This window comes from Lissotriton vulgaris, chromosome 11, assembly GCF_964263255.1.
Source record: "Lissotriton vulgaris chromosome 11, aLisVul1.2, whole genome shotgun sequence".
NCBI classification, from domain to species: Eukaryota; Metazoa; Chordata; class Amphibia; order Caudata; family Salamandridae; genus Lissotriton; species Lissotriton vulgaris.
Genome location: NC_141699.1, coordinates 303,421,284 through 303,439,848, shown reverse-complemented (window position 1 = coordinate 303,439,848; position 18,565 = coordinate 303,421,284). Strand labels below are relative to the sequence as shown.

The following is an 18,565-nucleotide window of genomic DNA, read 5'->3' as shown; positions in this document are numbered from 1 at the left end:
TCCGGGTAAGTAGTGCGCTATATAAATGCCTATACATACATACATACATCATTCTCCACCCTAATGTCCAGACCAGAGCTCAAGTTTTCAAATAGCGAATCAGGGCCAAATTAAAAACCATATTTAAACTACTATCAAGTTCAGGTGTATTTAATGATGTGACTTTAGACAATCTGGGTGTGTTATATGTTTGAAGTTTGCAGCTCTATTTTTTTTAATGATATTTAAATAAAATGCATTGTCAAAAGAGCAGTAAACAAAGCACGTGAAAGAGGACAGGCACACATCAAACACATAACACATCCACAAAGGACAGAAGGAGGAGGAAAAGAAAGAAGCAAACACAGTGACAGAAGAAAGCCGGGATAAAAAAAGAATCAGAAAGGGTGAGACAAATGGCTGAGAGTTTCTAGTAAATCCGTATTTATAAAGCACGAACTACTCACCCTTACGGGTCTCAAGGCGCTGGGGGCCGTCGTGGAAATTAAGTGAGCTATTGCCCAGAGTCACAAGGTGCTGAGCTGCCGCCGGAGCTAGGGATCGGACCGTGAACGTTGTGCTCCGAAGTCAGCTGCCCTGGCCGCTGCACCACACCTCTCCACTAGTGGCAGATAAAGGAAGAATGAGGTGGAATCAAGACTATGCAGCCTTGGTACTTGGCACTCTTGAGATTCGATAGTGCTTGCTGTAGTCTTGTAAACTTAACTTTGAGCCTGGCACTTGCTATTTTACTAATTAACTCTGATTCATTGGTGATATGACTTAAATAGCTTTTCATAAGGATGATGAAGGGCAATGGTTTGAGATATCTTGTGTTTTTAGGAAGAAAGTTAAAAAATCTGGGAGTGAAACACAAAAATGCCTGAAATGCTAGATGTTTTATTATTTTCCGATTGTGGATATATATAAACCCATTCGCAATTGGACCCAACAAAATCGATGAGTTTATTAAGGTAGCAGGAGAGGTAGCCGAAGGCATGGCTTTTAAAATTTTTTAACTTTTTAGTAGGCATCCGCATTTCCAAATCTTCAGAATATATATATATATATAAATACTTGTTTGAAACCGATCTTAATAAAATGAAAGAATTACTAAAAGACAGATGTGTATTACAACTCAAACTGAATATATACATACGAAACTTACATAAAGCAGTAGTTGTAATATGCAAGCAGACAATAATGTGCCCATTTTTCACTGTGTCAGAATGTGACAGTTGCTTTCAGGCGTTTGTAATTTACTTACTTTAAAAGAAGAACCTACTTATCCTCTTTCCTCTCTGTTGTACTTTACAGTTTGTGCAAGGGGCGGACTCTGTACTCTGTAGTGAGAGATGCCAAAATCGTCCTTGATGTAAATAAGACCAGACAGATCGCTCAAGAAATTGTAAAGGTAAGCAAGGGACATGCTCTCTTTGGAAAATATAAATGCTGAAGCTACAACTATGTTTAAATATTACTTCCTTTCTCCAGTGTACAAAGTCATTTGTATAGCAAGCACATTCTGCCGCACACGATTGTGTTCCAACGCTGTATATTGTGGAATTATGGACTTTTTGCCTATCCTGTTAATTGCTGTACCATATATTGCCCCACACCATCCACACTTCTATACAAACCTGAAATGATTGGTGTTGTTTGTCACATTTTGAAAAACGTGTACCAGGTTAATTTGGAATTAGTACTTAGACATAGTTAGAAGGTGCGTTTTTACACATGAATACCCAAAATGTTTTTTAGTATATTGTAATCACATTTGCATTACATGTCTTTGGTATCTCGTTTAACACTCTACTCTTTACCCAACATTCCTGAGGGATATATATTCCATTCTTAAAGCGTACTTTTCCGGTACCTGTGACATTTTATTTGTATTTAAGGTTTACTGTCTTTCTGTACATTATGCAAGTGCTAAACGTATGCATGTGTTTGGAATTGTGAATCAGGAATATGCTTTTCTGGTGTATGAGATTATTGAAAAGTGAAAATCTTTGTGGCTGCCCCTAATAGATTTAACAACAAAACTTCATGGAGCAAATGAAAAACATACATGTGTTTTGTAATACAATATATAGTTTTTTGAGCAGGGGCTGTCACATCAAGCAATATCAGCAGGTAAGATCTCCATGCAAAGACCGCATCTCTATCCACCATGGGTTTCAGTACTCAGATGTAGGCAGGAGGGATAGTTGGATGTATGATGGGAGTATTTTAACAGATTGATGTATGAAGTTATCTTGTCTCACTAACATGCTGAAGGTGGATCGAGTATCTTGTGGAATTGTAGCCCAACTTTCAGTGAAATTCTGCTACTGTCTCCCTGGAGGTCTTTCATTATGCAATCGTGCCAAACATGATGGTGAATCGGCCACTGTAGATGTGGTAGCTTAAGTGATGCAACCTTGGGTGGTATTAGCACTCCACTTTGACAGACACAATGGTGGACACAAACAGGAATCTGGCAGCTGGATGTCTACTATTTAAAGAACTCCAAATTTGTTGGCTAAGGCGCCAGAGTTTTCGACAGACATAGGCATTGGATGTATATGTGCAGGGGGCTGCAGCAACAATCCCATAATAGCCATGCTGTAGTTCAGAGGGCGAATGAGCCATAATTATGCCTTTATATTTTGTTTTTACGATGTCACATTTGCTGTTAGTTCAAAGAGAGAGGCTTAGTGTCAGGCTATGTCTTCTGACACATTGATGCTTATTCTTTTTACATGGGTTGAACGACGACATACCTTGGGGTGTCTTCAACCGCTGAAAAATAACATCCTAGAACTATAATGTCCTTGAAAACCGTCATAGAAACACATGATTAATGCAACATTTCTCAAACTCCATTTTTACTCCATCTATGGTTTATTGATATATATAGTTGAAACTATAAATCCTATCAACGTATCTGTGGAAACTTTTTTTCCACTTTTTTCAATCCCTTGTTGTGAAGAAAACCCTTTGCTTTTATTATAACATTGCCGCCATAAAAACAGAGTTTTACAAAGCCAGTTCGATAATAAGGGCGATAAACAAATGACACGGAAGAAAGACGAGTATGAGGCTCGTTTACATCCACCTAAGATGGCCGCCGGAGCGAGGCAGTCTAGCTCCAACCCGGAAATCGGAGTAAACAAAAACCAAGCCCTCGGATCACATTGCAAGATGCGGTCCGAGGGGAAGCAGCTAGGTAACACAGCGCGGTTTTGCTGATTAGGAAGTAAGTGTATCAAACCTAACCACTAAGAGAGGGTAGCGAGAACCAGACCTCTAACTAAATGATATATGTAAAAAACGCTCGATCACTAACCACGTTTTTTACAACCCTGAAAATCCTTCTAGCATTGTTTCCACCGAGGCAATACCGCCCCCCTAAGAGACCATGATGTGCTATTAAGCACCTACAAAAGTAAATATTCGAACGTTTTCTTTGGTTGTGTGTTAAATGTGTGTCCACTGTTTTGTGTATAGTCACTTCCGTTTGTCTTTTTTCACGTTAATTTCACTTGATGTGCAGTTGGCGAACAGACACCGGACCTGAAAGTATGCACGCACCAATATGGTGAAACCACACCATATAGTCTGTATGCATATATGTGCGTGTATCTAAAACGTGCATGTGTTTGAAGGACGCAAAAAGTCCCCGATCTCGGCTGAGATAGGGGCGAGGTGTTTTTAATTGTTCTCTATTCATTCTTTTACAGGTTCACCAGTGAACTATACATTCGCCCAAAAGTCAAGCGTATGTATGTAGAACCACGTGTGTACCGAATAGGAACAACGTTAATCACTGTAAATATATGTTGCACTAATAGATTCCTAATCCTAACTTTAGGTTTTTTAGGAGTGGTACAATACAGGGCTGGTCCCTATATGGTCCTGAAGAAACGCTAGGGGTAGGGTGAAACATGTTGACCAAATACTGAATGCAACTACATTATTGGTTGGTACACAGTATAACCCCATTTTTAACATACTGGTCTAGGAGCAGAATAAAACACTGAGGCCCACTAGCACGGTATTTTTAAACACACATACACCCATCCACTCCACTTCACATTCCCTACACCACACATAGTCCTTCACTACTACAGTGCTCCTACGTAGCTCGCAAGTCGTAGCACGCCCCTTTTCGTAGAGAACTGGGAGGACCCCAATGATGAAGCATGTCACCGTGAGGAAACTCCGGTGAGTGAGGGGACTATAAGAAAGACATTTTTGCTTTCTTGTTGGGCTACACTTAAGATAGTATCTGGAAGTTAGCCACCACACGAGACAGGTCCCTGAACCCAGATATTGGGCTCTTTTCGCTACATTATTCTTTTTACATTGACATTGGTGTATACCTTTTTTATCTGCCTGCAAAGTTAGAGGATTCAATGTTAGAGGATTTTGTAAAGTGAACTATCAGAAAATCTTGCCGGGGTACAGGGACTGTGAAAGGATGGGCTGTGTGGTCAGTTTTTTTCTAACACACAACACTTAAATCTGTAAATTAATTGTATAAATATTTCCAAATATATCAGCAGTTAGCAAAACACAAATGAAAATACTTTTTTTCCCATTCTAAAGTGTAATAGAAAAAAAGATTTTAATAGGATCAAAACAAATTAATACACTTTTCTTGGTGGTGTGCAAATGATAAATATTAGGTGGAACGCAAGTTGAACAGATTATTAGTGAGTCATAATTTTAGTAGTAAGAATTTGAAGTTTGTGGTATTTTCAGTGGAACAGTAGCTCTCTTTAAATGGCAATGCGATTCCATACTATGCTTTAGTAATATATTTGCAACAGTTGAGAGCCGTGTCAAATTTAAGGCCCTCTGTATTGCCTATAAGGCCATACATGGCACAGGACCCAGATTCTTGATCGAAGCCTTTCAGCTCTATACCCCCAGAAGGCACCTTAGATCGGCCAATACCAGTCTTCTGCCGGTGTTACGTACAAGATCAGTTACCTGGGGTGATAGGCGCTTTCTTGTGGCCACTCCAAAACTTTGGAACCTTCTGCCAACAGCCATAAAAGCCGCTCCGAATCTAATTAGCTTCCGTAGGCTTCTGAAAACATGGCTGTTTAACCAGTGAGAAGACGGTAGGATGATGAACTCTTGTTGCTCCACAGCGCCGAGACACCTTCGGGTATTTGTTGCGCTATAAAAGTTGCGTAAATAAATAAATAAATAAATAAACACTGTGGTCCAAAATGTGTCACTGGCTACATACCACATCCTTACCATTTTCCTGCTGAGTTGTTGTGTCTCATATGCTACACTGGTTATTTGTGTGACGCTTGGATTTTTCACAGTCCCCATGACTTCAGTCATGTAACACTGATAGCAGCACCCCCACTCTGAAAATTGTTTCAGTACCGCTGCAGACAGAGGTGCTGTTGTGTTTTTGGAAGTTTTTTCTGTGATGGCTCCTTTAGATCAAGCCCTTAATAACCACATTCAGTCAGGGACGTAGTTTGGTCAGTAAGACTGGGGGAGGTGTGAGCGTCAGATTTTCCAACAATCACACTGGAATATCAAGTTAATCATTATATGAGAAGAAGTGCATGAGGCAGGCTTAAGGGTCAATGGAAAGGGAAAGGAGTGCGGATTGTGCAGGGGATACTTAAAACTCAGTATTTTGTAAAATTGCCATGTTTTAAGACCTTCTAAATAGAGACACGTTTGTGTGTATGTGTTTTTGTCTGAGTGAGTATTTAAAAATCCATGGTGAAATCTGGCAAACACCTTACCATACCCGACTGAAGGGTCCTGAACTGACCTTTTCATTAAAAAGTACATTTATTAGGAGGGTGTAGCAATCCAAACACACCCTCGTAGCCCCCGAATCTACTCCCTGAATTCAGTAAAGACAATCTTAGCAAAATAGACTGTCCTCTAGGGAAAAGATAACTAACAAGCAGAGAAAAATCCATTGTTTTATTAAAGCGTTTACGTGAACCAGAAGTACATTCAGGCTTAACTAAATAATTAGGCATTTTAGCAGTGTTCAAGGAAAGGGCCGGACTGGTTGTTTCCCCAGAACACTGTATCTATTGAAAGAGGGTTTTTGAATGTTCACTGCCACCGCTAATTCTTTCATCACGTTGGCAATCAAATTTTACTGCAGAAGGCACAGCGAAGACATATGCAGAGAGAGGAAGTGAAGGTACAAATAGGGAAGGTGAAGGGCAGAAGAAGACAAGCATTTACAATGCAACGATTTTGCCTTTGGAAAAGTTAGAGCTATTAGCATTGTAAATGACACATTTTTTATTTATGTCTTCGTTTTGGAAACCGATAAATAAATGGCATTGTCATTTACAATGCCAATAGCTTAATCTCTCGCAAATGGCACACACACCCACCCACAGAGAGCACCCCCACACAGAGCCCCCACACACACACACCCACACAGAGCCCCCCACACACACACCCACAGAGCCCCCCACACACACCCACACAGAGCCCCCACACACACCCACACAAAGCCCCCACACACACCCACACAGAGCCTCCCCTCAAAATCAGAGCCCCCCCACACACCCACACAGAGCTCACCCACACAGAGCCCCCCCACACAGAGCCCCCCACACACCCACACAGAGCCCCCCCACACACCCTCACAGAGCCCCCCACACACCCTCACAGAGCCCCCACACGCCCTCACAGAGCCCCCACACACCCACACAGAGCCCCCCACCCACCCACACAGAGCCCTCCACATACTCACACAGAGCCCCCCACACAACCACACAGAGCCCTCCACACACCCACACAGAGTCCCCCACGCACCCACATAGAGCCCCCCACACACTGCGAGCCCCTCACACACACACACAGAGCCCTCCACACACCCACAGAGAGCCCCCCCACACACCCACACAGAGCCCCCCACACACCCACACAGAGCCCCCCACACACTGCGAGCCCCCTGTGCAAGTTATACACTGTTGTTAGAGATGAACCGCATAGGTAACCAACAGGTGTAAAAAGGACTTCAAAGGTGACAGACTGGGGAGAGAGATGATAATGTAGGAGTGAGAGAGAGAGGGATTGTGCAGATAAAAGAGGAGTGTGAAAAGGGTTGTCTGCAGCAAGAAGTCTGAGAGGGAGTGTGTAGATAATGGGTAAGGTTTGGGTGGGAGAAGCTCTTTGTGTAACATCAGGTGTACAAGGCTCAGAAGTACCACCTCCCCTAGAACCTCGAACATCTGGTACAGGCCGGATGCCTCGTTCACTCTCCTGAGTATGGCAGTGGTGAGCTGGGTGATGGGGTACTGTGTCGTGGGCCAGGAGACCCCATGTTAGCGGTGTAGGGTGATACAACATGTAGTGTGCAGGTATAATGAAGAATCGCAAAGGATGAGGGTTGGGAAACAACACAGAGGATGTGGGTGGCGGAAAGTAACATGGAGGTCGGGGTTAGGGGTAAGCAACAGGCGAAAGAACGTCATGGAGCGGGTGGGGAGGAGCACATGGATTAGAAAGCAACTCTTGGGGGAGACGTACAGGAGGGCAGCATAACATGGACAGGCAGGGGAGAAGCGCGGCTCTGGCCAAAAGGAATGCCCCCCTAGAGCCTCCCTGGGCTCTCAATACAACGATGTGGCCCTGGAGCCTCGGGGCTCCTAATTACAAATGCCCCCGGAGCCCTCTTAGGGCTTTAACCAATAAGATGCCGCCTTGAGCCTCGCTGGGCTCTTTAACAAAGAATGCGGCCCGAGCCCCCCATGGGCTCAAAATGAGAAATGCGGTCGGGAGCCTCTCGGGACTCGAAATCAAATGGGGATACTTGGGGGGAAAGAAGAAACTGCTCTCGAGCCTCTCTGGGCTCGCAAAACTAAGCAGTGCCCCCAGAGCCCTCTACACATACTATGGGAGTGCCCTCTACTAACAGACTATTGATCTAGAATCGGTAGACAAGCTCTTTAAAACACAGAAAGTGAGACTCCCGGTCTATGTTATCCTGGGACAGTCCAACCCCATCACGTTCCCTCTCAAAAGCAAGCAAGGTCGCCAGATGGGGATGGCATTGGGGGCGGCACTGCAAAACATATTGTCACAATGGGGCACCTCCACACACCCCACCCATACAGGCTGGCTAAATAGGCTGTGGTTCATGTTGGGGATGGAACGGATCTCCTCCACCTTAAATAAAACCACAGATTGCTTCCAGAGGACATGGAGCCCTTTCTTATCATTGCTCTTGTCAGGGTTCAACGAACTTACCCAACCCAAATATTTTAGAGTGCTATATTTATCCAACTTATGGACAGCACAAACACCACCGTCCACGGGGTGATGCATGATGGTTCGTACAAGGGCAGGACACTGGCCTATAGAACTATGGCGATTATCGGAACAGGGAAGGGAGGGGGGGGTCATTTCCTTTCGGTTCTATCCCGACACAAACCGACCCATCGTGATGACTAGAGGCCCCCTGTGCAGGGGAGCTGATGGGTTGACTCCAATCCCGCGTACCTGCCCCAATCACCCTCAGGCGCTCTGTGACAAGCACAATTCACGGGACAGAGGGATGCGGGCCGATGCAGAGAACGGATAGGGGTGCAGGAGGCAGCGGCACCATTACCATCAAACGGTCGGGAAAGAAGCACATCATGCATATGGACAGACCGCACACAGCAGTCCACGTCAGGGCACTGAGCCCTACCCTGCCGTGTCCACGGTACCAGCTCATCAAACCTAATTAGGACACAGCTGCATCACGGGTTCGGCACCGCTGCACACCTTTATAAAACAAAGTTCTCAGGAACCCTCAAGATTTGAAAAGGTTATTTACGAGGTTGCTGGGGGGGAGGGCAGGAACGGGCACAAGGACAGCGGGAGGGGGAGTGAGGGCAGGAACAATCAAAAGCACCCGCAAACATGCGTACGAAAAGTAAAGAAACACACACACAGCCTCATGGAGCTGGTGGGGAGGAGCACATGGATTATGTAGTGTGCAGGTGGAATGAAGAATCGCAAAGGATGAGGGTGGGGAAACAACACAGAGGGTGCGGGTGGCGGAAAGTAACATGGAGGTCGGGGTTAGGGGGAAGCAACAGGCGAGAGAACGTCATGGAGCGGGAGGGGAGGAGCACATGGATTAGAAAGCAACTCTTGGGGGGGACGTACAGGAGGGCAGCATAACATGGACAGGCAGGGGAGAAGCGCGGCTCTGGCCAAAAGGAATTCCCCTCTAGAGCCTCCCTGGGCTCTCAATATAACGATGTGGCCCTGGAGCCTCGGGGCTCCTAATTACAAATGCCCCCGGAGCCCTCTTAGGGCTTTAACCAATAAGATGCCGCCTTGAGCCTCGCTGGGCTCTTTAACAAAGAATGCGGCCGGAGCCCCCCCATGGCTCAAAATGAGAAATGCGGTCGGGAGCCTCTCGGGACTCGAAATCAAATGGGGATACTTGGGGGGAAAGAAGAAACTGCTCTCGAGCCTCTCTGGGCTCGCAAAACTAAGCAGTGCCCCCAGAGCCCTCTACACATACTATGGGAGTGCCCTCTACTAACAGACTATTGATCTAGAATCGGTAGACAAGCTCTTTAAAACACAGAAAGTGAGACTACCGGTCTATGTTATCCTGGGAAAGTCCAACCCCATCACGTTCCCTCTCAAAAGCAAGCAAGGTCGTCAGATGGGGATGGCATTGGGGGCATCACTGCAAAACATATTGTCACAATGGGGCACCTCCACACACCCCACCCATACAGGCTGGCTAAATAGGCTGTGGTTCACTTTGGGGATGGAACGGATCTCCTCCACCTTAAATAAAACCACAGATTGCTTCCAGAGGACATGGAGCCCTTTCTTATCATTGCTCTCGTCAGAGTTCAACGAACTTACCCAACCCAAATATTTGAGAGTGCTATATTTATCAAACTTATGGACAGCACAAGCACCACCGTCCACTGGGTGATGCATGATGGTTCGTACAAGGGCAGGACACTGGCCTATAGAGCTATGGCGATTATCGGCACAGGGAAGGGAGGGGGGGGGGTAATTTCCTTTCGGTTCTATCCCGACACAAACCGACCCATCGTGATGACTAGAGGCCCCCTGTGCAGGGGAGCTGATGGGTTGACTCCAATCCCGCGTACCTGCCCCAATCACCCTCAGGCGCTCTGTGACAAGCACAATTCACGGGACAGAGGGATGCGGGCCGATGCAGAGAACGGATAGGGGTGCAGGAGGCAGCGGCACCATTACCATCAAATGGTCGGGAAAGAAGCACATCGTGCACATGGACAGACGGCACACAGCAGTCCACGTCAGGGCACTGAACCCTACCCTGCCGTGTCCACAGTACCAGCTCATCAAACCTAATAAGGACACAGCTGCATCACGGGTTCGGCACCGCTGCACACCTTTATAAAACAAAGTTCTCAGGAACCCTCAAGGTTTGAAAAGGTTATTTACGAGGTTGCAAGGGGGGAGCGGGAACGGGCACAAGGACAGCGGGAGGGGGAGGGAGGCGGGAACGGGGAACACAGACAGCGGGAGGGAGGGGGGGGCAGGAACAATCAAAAGCACCTGCAAACATGCGTACGAAAAGTAAAGAAACACACACACAGCCTCATGGAGCGGGTGGGGAGGAGCACATGGATTATGCTGCCGGGGCGGGGGAGAACAGTGGAGGCGCCCCCTCCCCCCGTCAGCACTCACCGGGAGAAGCGCGTCTCGGCTACACGGCGGCTCTTCTCTGCTGCTGGGACACAGGAGAGCTCCCGCACCTCGGGGCTCTCTCCCACTGGTGGGACCGGCTTCCTTCTTCTGTGGGCAGCGCGGGGCTTTCTTCCAAACACAGGAGCCCCGCCTGCCTCTTCAGCCGCCTCTGCTTCTCGATGCGTGGGCGGGACTTCCGGCCCTTCTCCCGGGGCCGCGAGAGGGAGGGAGGGAGAATCAGCGGGAAGGAACGGACACACGGAGAGCGGGAGGGGGGGTGCCTGGGCAGGAACGGACACACGGAGAGCGGGAGGAGGGGTGCGGGGGCGGGAAAGGACACACGGAGAGCGGGAGGGGGGAACAGGATAAAAACATGCTGCTTACCGGAGCATTGAGCAGGAGAAACAGTGGTCGACGGGCCCCGGCGCCATCTTCGGCGGAATGAGAAAACACGCCCTGACAGAAAAAAAAAAAACAACACGCCCACCGCCGAGATGACGCGCACAGAGGGGCGGAGAGGGAAAAAATCGCGGGAACGCCCCCGAATCTGGTCCGGCCTTGACGGACAGATCTCTGTTCCAATGGCTAGCCTCCATTTATGGAGCTAGCCAATGGAACAGAGCGCGTATTAAAGGCACCCATACTGAAAACTAAAGATTTCTCCTGGGGGAGGAGCTAAAGCTCCGTCCCCCAGGCAAAACCTAAAAAAATGGACAGAGAATGAGGAGAGAAACAAAAAATGGATGTAAGGAAAAAGCGCAAAAGCTGAAGAAGGGAGCGGGCTGGTTTGGACATTTTTGCCAGTACTGCATTTGATGTCCATCTGGCCCTGGTCAGAGAGAATGATTTACTGCTTCACGATTCCTACAAGATTGCCAGGCTTAGCTCCTGTGCTTGCTGCGCTGTTCCCATTGGCGACCCAGAAGCTGAAGCAGACAGTCTTTGTTATAAGTAATAACGTTTAGTTTAACAGGGAAGATCCGCACCCAGGTTTAGAAATTGAAGCATAATTTCAAAATCAAAACGTTCCTTTCAGTGTTGATGGGTAATATGGTATATAATAGAGTCTCTTAACCTTCTGGCTCGTAGGAACAGGAAATTCTATTTCTTACAAAGACTCTGTGACAAAACCAGCTTCTACTGCATTGCAAGTGTACCTTTCGCATGTTCTTTTTCAAATTCCATTTCCTGCATTGCAAGTGTACCTTTCGCATGTTCTTTTTCAAATTCCATTTCCTGCATTGCAAGTGTACCTTTCGTATGTTCTTTTTCAAATTCCATTTCCAAATGGTTTCTGCACTGGCCTTTTCTCTTCTTCCTTTTTGTTTAATTTTTCACAGGATTTTACTTTTTATTGCTTTGTAGACAACACTATTGCTCTAATGATCTAATTTTTCTGCCCCAAAACGCTTACGTCCTCTCTCTCACCCTTGCTCACCCCATTTACACTTTTTTCCTTCTCGAGTTACATCCTTGCTATATTCATCCTCCTTTTCATTTTCGTTTATTGATATCGCCCTCTGTTCACTTCCTATTCTGCGTCTTCTTTGCCCTCTTCTTTTCCTTTATTCTTTCCTTTTCCAAGATCAAATGATAGGGTGGTTTTGATCATAGAGAGGACAGGGGACATGATTTTGGACACGGAGGGCCTGTGGTCTCTCTTGGATTTCCTACAGTTCCACCAGGCGTAATAGCCAGTAGCACTTTTGGATATAATATGTCTCTGACCATAGGTACAAGCTTAAAAGCTTGATGAAGAAGGAGTCCTAAGTTCATAAAGTAATCCCGCTTTATGTTGGCCTGCTTGCCCAACCAACCGGTGTGGTCAGCCAAATGGGATAATAATGATCTTGATTGAAACATACATCAAGTGTTGATCATAATATACACCGTTGTCTAAATGTACTCGAACAGCGCATATCTTAGCGTCCCTGTCATGACCCAGTATTTTTTCAGAACAGCTTTTCATTCACACTCTTTGATATGCAGCAATGAATATAGACTGTGCACGTCCTGATGGAGTAAGTTGGAAGAGTAATGTAGTGTAACAATTAAATTAAAACCCTGTGATAAAAATATTGAACACAAAAAATTAATATGTTTAAGGGGAACAAGAAATAATTTCGTTTTGTGACTTCATTGAAACCATCACAGACTTTAAAACAATTTACTTTCACTTCATTTCGGTAAGATTATTAAAAACCTATGTTATTTCTAACACATTTCTAAATGATGTGTTTGAGTCTGTCTATTCTATGCCCTTCTCTGTCAGCTGCTGCCCAGTCTGTAATGTTAGTTCTTTATGGAATGTTAGGGATGTCATCCTGTTTATGACTGCTTGTGAAAATCAGTTGGAGGAGGAGAGTGACAGATTCTCTTCTGTACTTTATTACTAGAAAAGATCTACCAACCTGAACACAGCTTTTTTGTACATCTTTAAACTGATGATGAGTTTAAAAAGACAAAGTGTTCAGAAGAATAAAATAGAAAACAAATATATTGCTGGATGCCCTACCATTGTCAACAAACATCTAACATCCCATTTTCTTTGAAATAGAAAAGGGTCTCGAGATTGCAGAAGAGACCCATCGTACAATGTCTAAAGTTAAAAAAATAAAGAGAAAGACATTTTTTTTGCCAGTCAGCACGTTTCTTGAACCCTCAAGACCGAGTAAATTTCAACAGAGGCCTGGATTTCAGAAGAGTGAAAAGATTTGTTCTCTGTGCAGAAATACTAATTTGGCAATCTGCACACTCTTCGAAAATCAGTACTAGTGTTCCGTTGAGTATCCCCGCAAATGTTCAGTGACACTGTTATGTAATTGATGAACTATCAAAGACTGGGGATCATGGATGTGTGTTTCGTGGGCAAGTAGTCAGTCATAGAAAGGGAAAAGAGGAACAATCATTTTTTTTTACTTTGCCCTTGTTGACGGGTCATCTCAAAACATTTTGCCTTTACCCCTCCTGTTTTCTGAATTTGTTCTTATTGGCATTAGGACTCTGTGAACTTTACCACTGTTAACCAGTGCTAAAGTACTTGTGCTCTCTCCCCAAAACATGGTAAAATTGGCCTACACCTGATTGGCACCTTTAATTTACTTGTAAGTCCCTAGTATATGGTACTACATGTTATCCAGGGCCTGTAAATTAAATGCCACGAGTGGGCCTGCAGCACTCATCGTGCCACACACTAAAGTAGCACTTTCTCTCAGCCTGCCATTGCAGCCTCTAATTCAGTTTTAAATTGCTAATTCGACCTGGAAAAATAAACCTCTTGCCAGGCAAAAATCTTCCTTTGCAATACATATAAGTCAATGCTATTGCATAGTGCATTATGTTTAAAAAGTAAGATGTGGGGGGCGTGGCCTGGAGCGTCAAGATGGTGGTCACACTCTAAGAGTGCTCCGAACCCCTCCGTCATCCGCTCTGAATCCACCGACTCACCGGCGCTAATCCTGCAATCATCCCTGGTGGTACTGGTCTGCCGACGCCTGCGGCGGTCTGTCCCAGGCCTTTGGCCCAGCAAGGATATGTTCCTAGTCCTGGATGGTGTCTGCGTGGAGGCGCCAGGGCTAGATCAAGATGGCGGACCCAGGATCCCAGCTGGAGTGAGGTGAACCCTAAGCTAGTCTAAACCAGAGATCCTAGGTAGTGGCGGGAAGACACCCTGTTTCCTCCTCGGAGAAATCACTGCAGCAGGAGGCGAAGAGGTCCCGTCTGAGCCCCGGGAGCGAGTCCCACACCTGTGAACACTAACAGTGGGTGTGCGCCCCGTGACGGCCAGTGGGAGGATGGTGCAGTGGAGACCTGGGCCTGTTCGAGACTGCTGGGGGCTCACCCACGTGCTGGTGCTGCGTCACCTTGGGGTTCCTCACGAGCCAGCTGCCCCTGCAGACACCCATAGCCCACGACCGGAGGCCCAACAGGGGGGTCCCTGAGGGGCCTGGAATCCTCAAAGAAAGAGCAGGCCTGCCCCCAGCCTGGCGTCTGGCAGTCGGTCGCAGACGGCTCCCCAGTCAAACTCCTTCGGGCCAGGGGAGTGGAGCCGTGGCATCCCCAGAGAAGGGGGCCGCCAGAGACCGGCAGCAGATGCAGTAAAATGTAGAGCCTGAGGCCGGACAGGCTGTGGAAGCTCCCAGATGTGCTCCTTCAGTGCTGAACTTCTACTTGGGTGGCCGGCATTGATTCAGAGCGAGAAGCTCACGGCGGTCCACTCCCCCACCAGAGGGCCACTAAGGAAGAAGGCGAGGTGGAGATGGCCAGCCAGCAGGAGCAATATCTGTCTGATGCCTCTTTACTCCGCTGACAACTATAGGGGACCCCCTCATCCCATTGATTCCGGGTCAGCACATAAGGGGATTGGACCTACGGGCCCCCACACCGTTGTTGGTCACCGGGCCTGGAGACAGTTTGGGGCACGGGCGAACCAGAGGGAGGACGCAAAGTCCTCAACTCCAGTTCTTTGAGGCCGGCCGTGCCCTGATGAGGTAGAAGAGGTGTACACCATTGAGGAGGCAGCCTTGAGAATACTTGAGGAGAGCGGCCTTCGACACATCCTGCCTGGCAGAGCAGTATTGGTACTGGTACTGACAACCAAGGGCGAGCCGCTGAAGCACCTGGTGGGACCCCTGAAGAGCTCAGACCCATGTCCAGATTAGGCGTGACAGGGTATTGGACAAGATGCACTTCACCGGGCCTGGAGACAGTTGTGGTGCACGGGCGGACCAGAGGGAGGACGCAAAGTCCTCAACTCCAGTTCTTTGAGGCCGGCCGTGCCCTGAAGAGGTAGAAGAGGTGTACACCATTGAGGAGGCAGCCTTGAGGAGACTTGAGGAGAGCGGCCTTCGACACATCCTGCCTGGCAGAGCAGTATTGGTACTGGTACTGACAACCAAGGGCGAGCCGCTGAAGCACCTGGTGGGACCCCTGAAGAGCTCAGACCCATGTCCAGATTAGGCGTGACAGGGTATTGGACAAGATGCACTGGGACCTACTGGGGGGAGCCGTGGGTCCCCGGAGAGACAACAGAAATTCCCCATCATTGGCCAATCCACGCCGCATGCTGCATCAACACTCCGCCCCACCAAAGACTGCCCTGAACGCACAGGTGATTCTAAGCAAAGATGGGGACATGGCCATCTCTCCCTTGGTGCCATTGTGGACACCAGCTGTGAGGAGATATGGGAATCATTCGTCATACACCCAGCCTGAGTGATCTGGTCGTCGAATGTCTGCCCCGGGGGGACCGGGGCAGCGCCTACCTACAGACTCTGACCAGTTGTCCTTGGACACCCTGCGGAGCAGTTGTCCACTGCTTCCACTCACCATGGGGAAAGAAAGAGGACCAAAACCACCGGCGACACAGACTAAAACCGATCAGTACACTTCAAGTGGTCCTGGGCCCAACGACTCTCCCGCTGTGAAAAACCCCTCCCAGATGGAGATAACAATGCAGTTCTTCAGGCCATATGCTCCTCACAGGCCTCAGTCGAAAACAAGATAGGCGAGGTTTGAGTCGACATGGCACACATACGCCAGGACCTCCGCAAAGCCACAGCCTGTATAACGGAGGCTGAATCCCGCCTTTCCACAGTCGTGGATGAGGTGCATCAGCTGAAAGAACAAGTCATGCAACTTCGATCCCATGCAAAGGAGTTGCATAAAAGGGGATAGGACGCCGAAAATCGTTCGACTGGTGGGCTTCCATGAGGGAGTTGAGAGGTGTCAGATGGCGACTAACATCGAGAATTAGATTAAGTCCTGGATTCCAGAGGATGTACTGTCAACATGGTTTGCAGTGGAGTGGGCCCACCGATCTCTGGCACCTAGACCACCACCAGGAGCCCCTCACCGGCCAATCATTGTCAGGATCTACAATTTCAGGGACAGAGATGCTATCCTGCAAGCGGCCCGGTCCCAAGCAGCCCTGACCTACCAAGGTCTTACCATAATGATTTTCCAAGACTACACCAGGGAAGTCCTGGCCCTGTCTGACATGGAATTCAGGCAGATGTTGTGTGACCTCAATCTCCTTCTCGGCCCGTCTTCAGATCATCTTCCAAGACAAAACCCACTTCTTTGAGTCACCTGAATCAGCTTGGGTCTGGCTCACAGAGGAGCGCCCTATTGGATCCTAGGTTGCAGCCCCCCTCAGTTTCTCCGATCTTGGGCGGCGCCGTCTGCGGGCTCCGGGTCCCAGAGGTGGCGCACCTGCAGAGGCCTGGTACGTCTGCCTTGGCAGCTGCTGCTGGCCACAACCTCAAGAATTTGCTTGGACCATCAGTTGACGATGTCCCGCTGTGTGGCCAATCTGCGGAGAGGCCCCCGGCTGTGAGCGGTCCTCCCACACTCCAAGACGTAGGATCCACAGACACTGATCTTTCCCATAGCCTGACCATCTAAGAAAGGCAGCCGCAGACCTGGCTAGCACCAAGCGGGAAGGCACTCACACAGGATAATGGGTAGATCTGTTCAATAAGAGCCGAAGTACCCAGCTGGATTCAGCTCATGCAAAGTGTATATTCTGACGAATGGTTCAGGGAACTGTACAGCCTGACCACAGCCTTTCTTTGGGGTAAATCAATGCCTTGATTGGCCCTTGCCCACTGCCAAATACTGCTTTTTGATGCAGGCATGGGCATGACCAACCTATTCAAAAGTATCTTGCAACTCGCCTGCTAGTCTTGCACGATTGGTCTGACCCGGCCAAGTTGGAAGGGCTGGAGCTATCCCAGATCCAAGCAATGCTATATGGCGATCCGATACCTACTGCACTATCCACGGTGACCTGAGCAGTCTCATTGGCTTGGCACGCCTCCCTGCTCTACACACCCTGGGATACCAAAGTCACACAGCAGACACCCTCTGGCATGGCGCGAGGCTCAGGGAGGTGGGGGTGCTGGAGGGCTTCAGGAAATGGGTTCTTATTGGTATTTCACAGTTGGAGGATGTATTGACTGGGGACCATACGCTCCTTCCAGGACTTGCAGACCGCCTAGTCTTTTCACATGTCCCAATTTTATATGTCCCTGCGGCTCCGGAATGCCCTCACCTCACAGGGGCCCGTTGGGAGAGAAGGACTGGTGTGATGCCCTAATGGCTCCTAAAACCATAACTGTTTCCGCCCAGCTCCGTGTGGTCCAACTATACTATCTCCACTGTGCTTACCTCACCCCTAGTCGCCTCAACCAATCAGGCCTGCTAGTCACCCCGTCTTGCACGCATTGTGGGTCAGAGCCAGCAGACGTCTTCCACATGGTATAGGTACGTCCCTGTCTCTGGGTGTATTGGGACGCACTGGTATCGGAACAGAGTGATGTCCCGGGCTGGGAGGTGCCATATGATCCCCTGAACTTACTCTTGGGGGTCATGGACGGTCTAGATGGCTCCTGAGCGCACAAAATCTTCTTGGGTACTGTCGTCATTGTGGCCAAATGGGACACAGCTGCTGCCTGGAAAAGTCCCATCCCACCCTGCATAGCTAAATGGTGCAGGGGAGTCGACTGGTGTGCGGCACAAGAGAAGCCACTGTATGAAGCTAGAGGATGTCTGGCTAAGCATGGTCGGGTGTGGGACAAATGGTTGGGTCAGGTGGGGTAGGAGATTTTTACTACAGGGCAAGACACCTCGGTCTGACTTATGTTACAGTTTGCAGTTTACACTAATGAGATAGATATTACTTTACCATGACTGTGATGAACTGCTGTACCAACTTTACCAAAAATTCAATAAAATTGGTTAAAAAAAAAAAAAAATAATAAGATATGGGATTGAGTTTAAAATGTCCAGTTAGTGAAAACCTCCTAAAATGGTTTTTCTGTACTTTAAGGCCTAGCTCTCCCATTGGACAACATTGGGATGCATTATTACATTTAATAAATGCTAACACTTGATT

At 47.8% G+C, this 18,565-nt stretch overlaps 1 protein-coding gene across 1 annotated transcript in view; it reads left to right on the top strand.

The window, feature by feature from the left end:
• Window positions 1–18,565, top strand: part of KSR2 (kinase suppressor of ras 2) — a 1,792,292-nt gene that overhangs the window by 1,468,176 nt on the left and 305,551 nt on the right. The window contains exon 16 of the mRNA XM_086943271.1: window positions 1,297–1,393. Within this exon, the coding sequence (XP_086799397.1) occupies window positions 1,297–1,393 (97 nt within the window). The remainder of the gene's footprint in view (window positions 1–1,296; window positions 1,394–18,565) is intronic.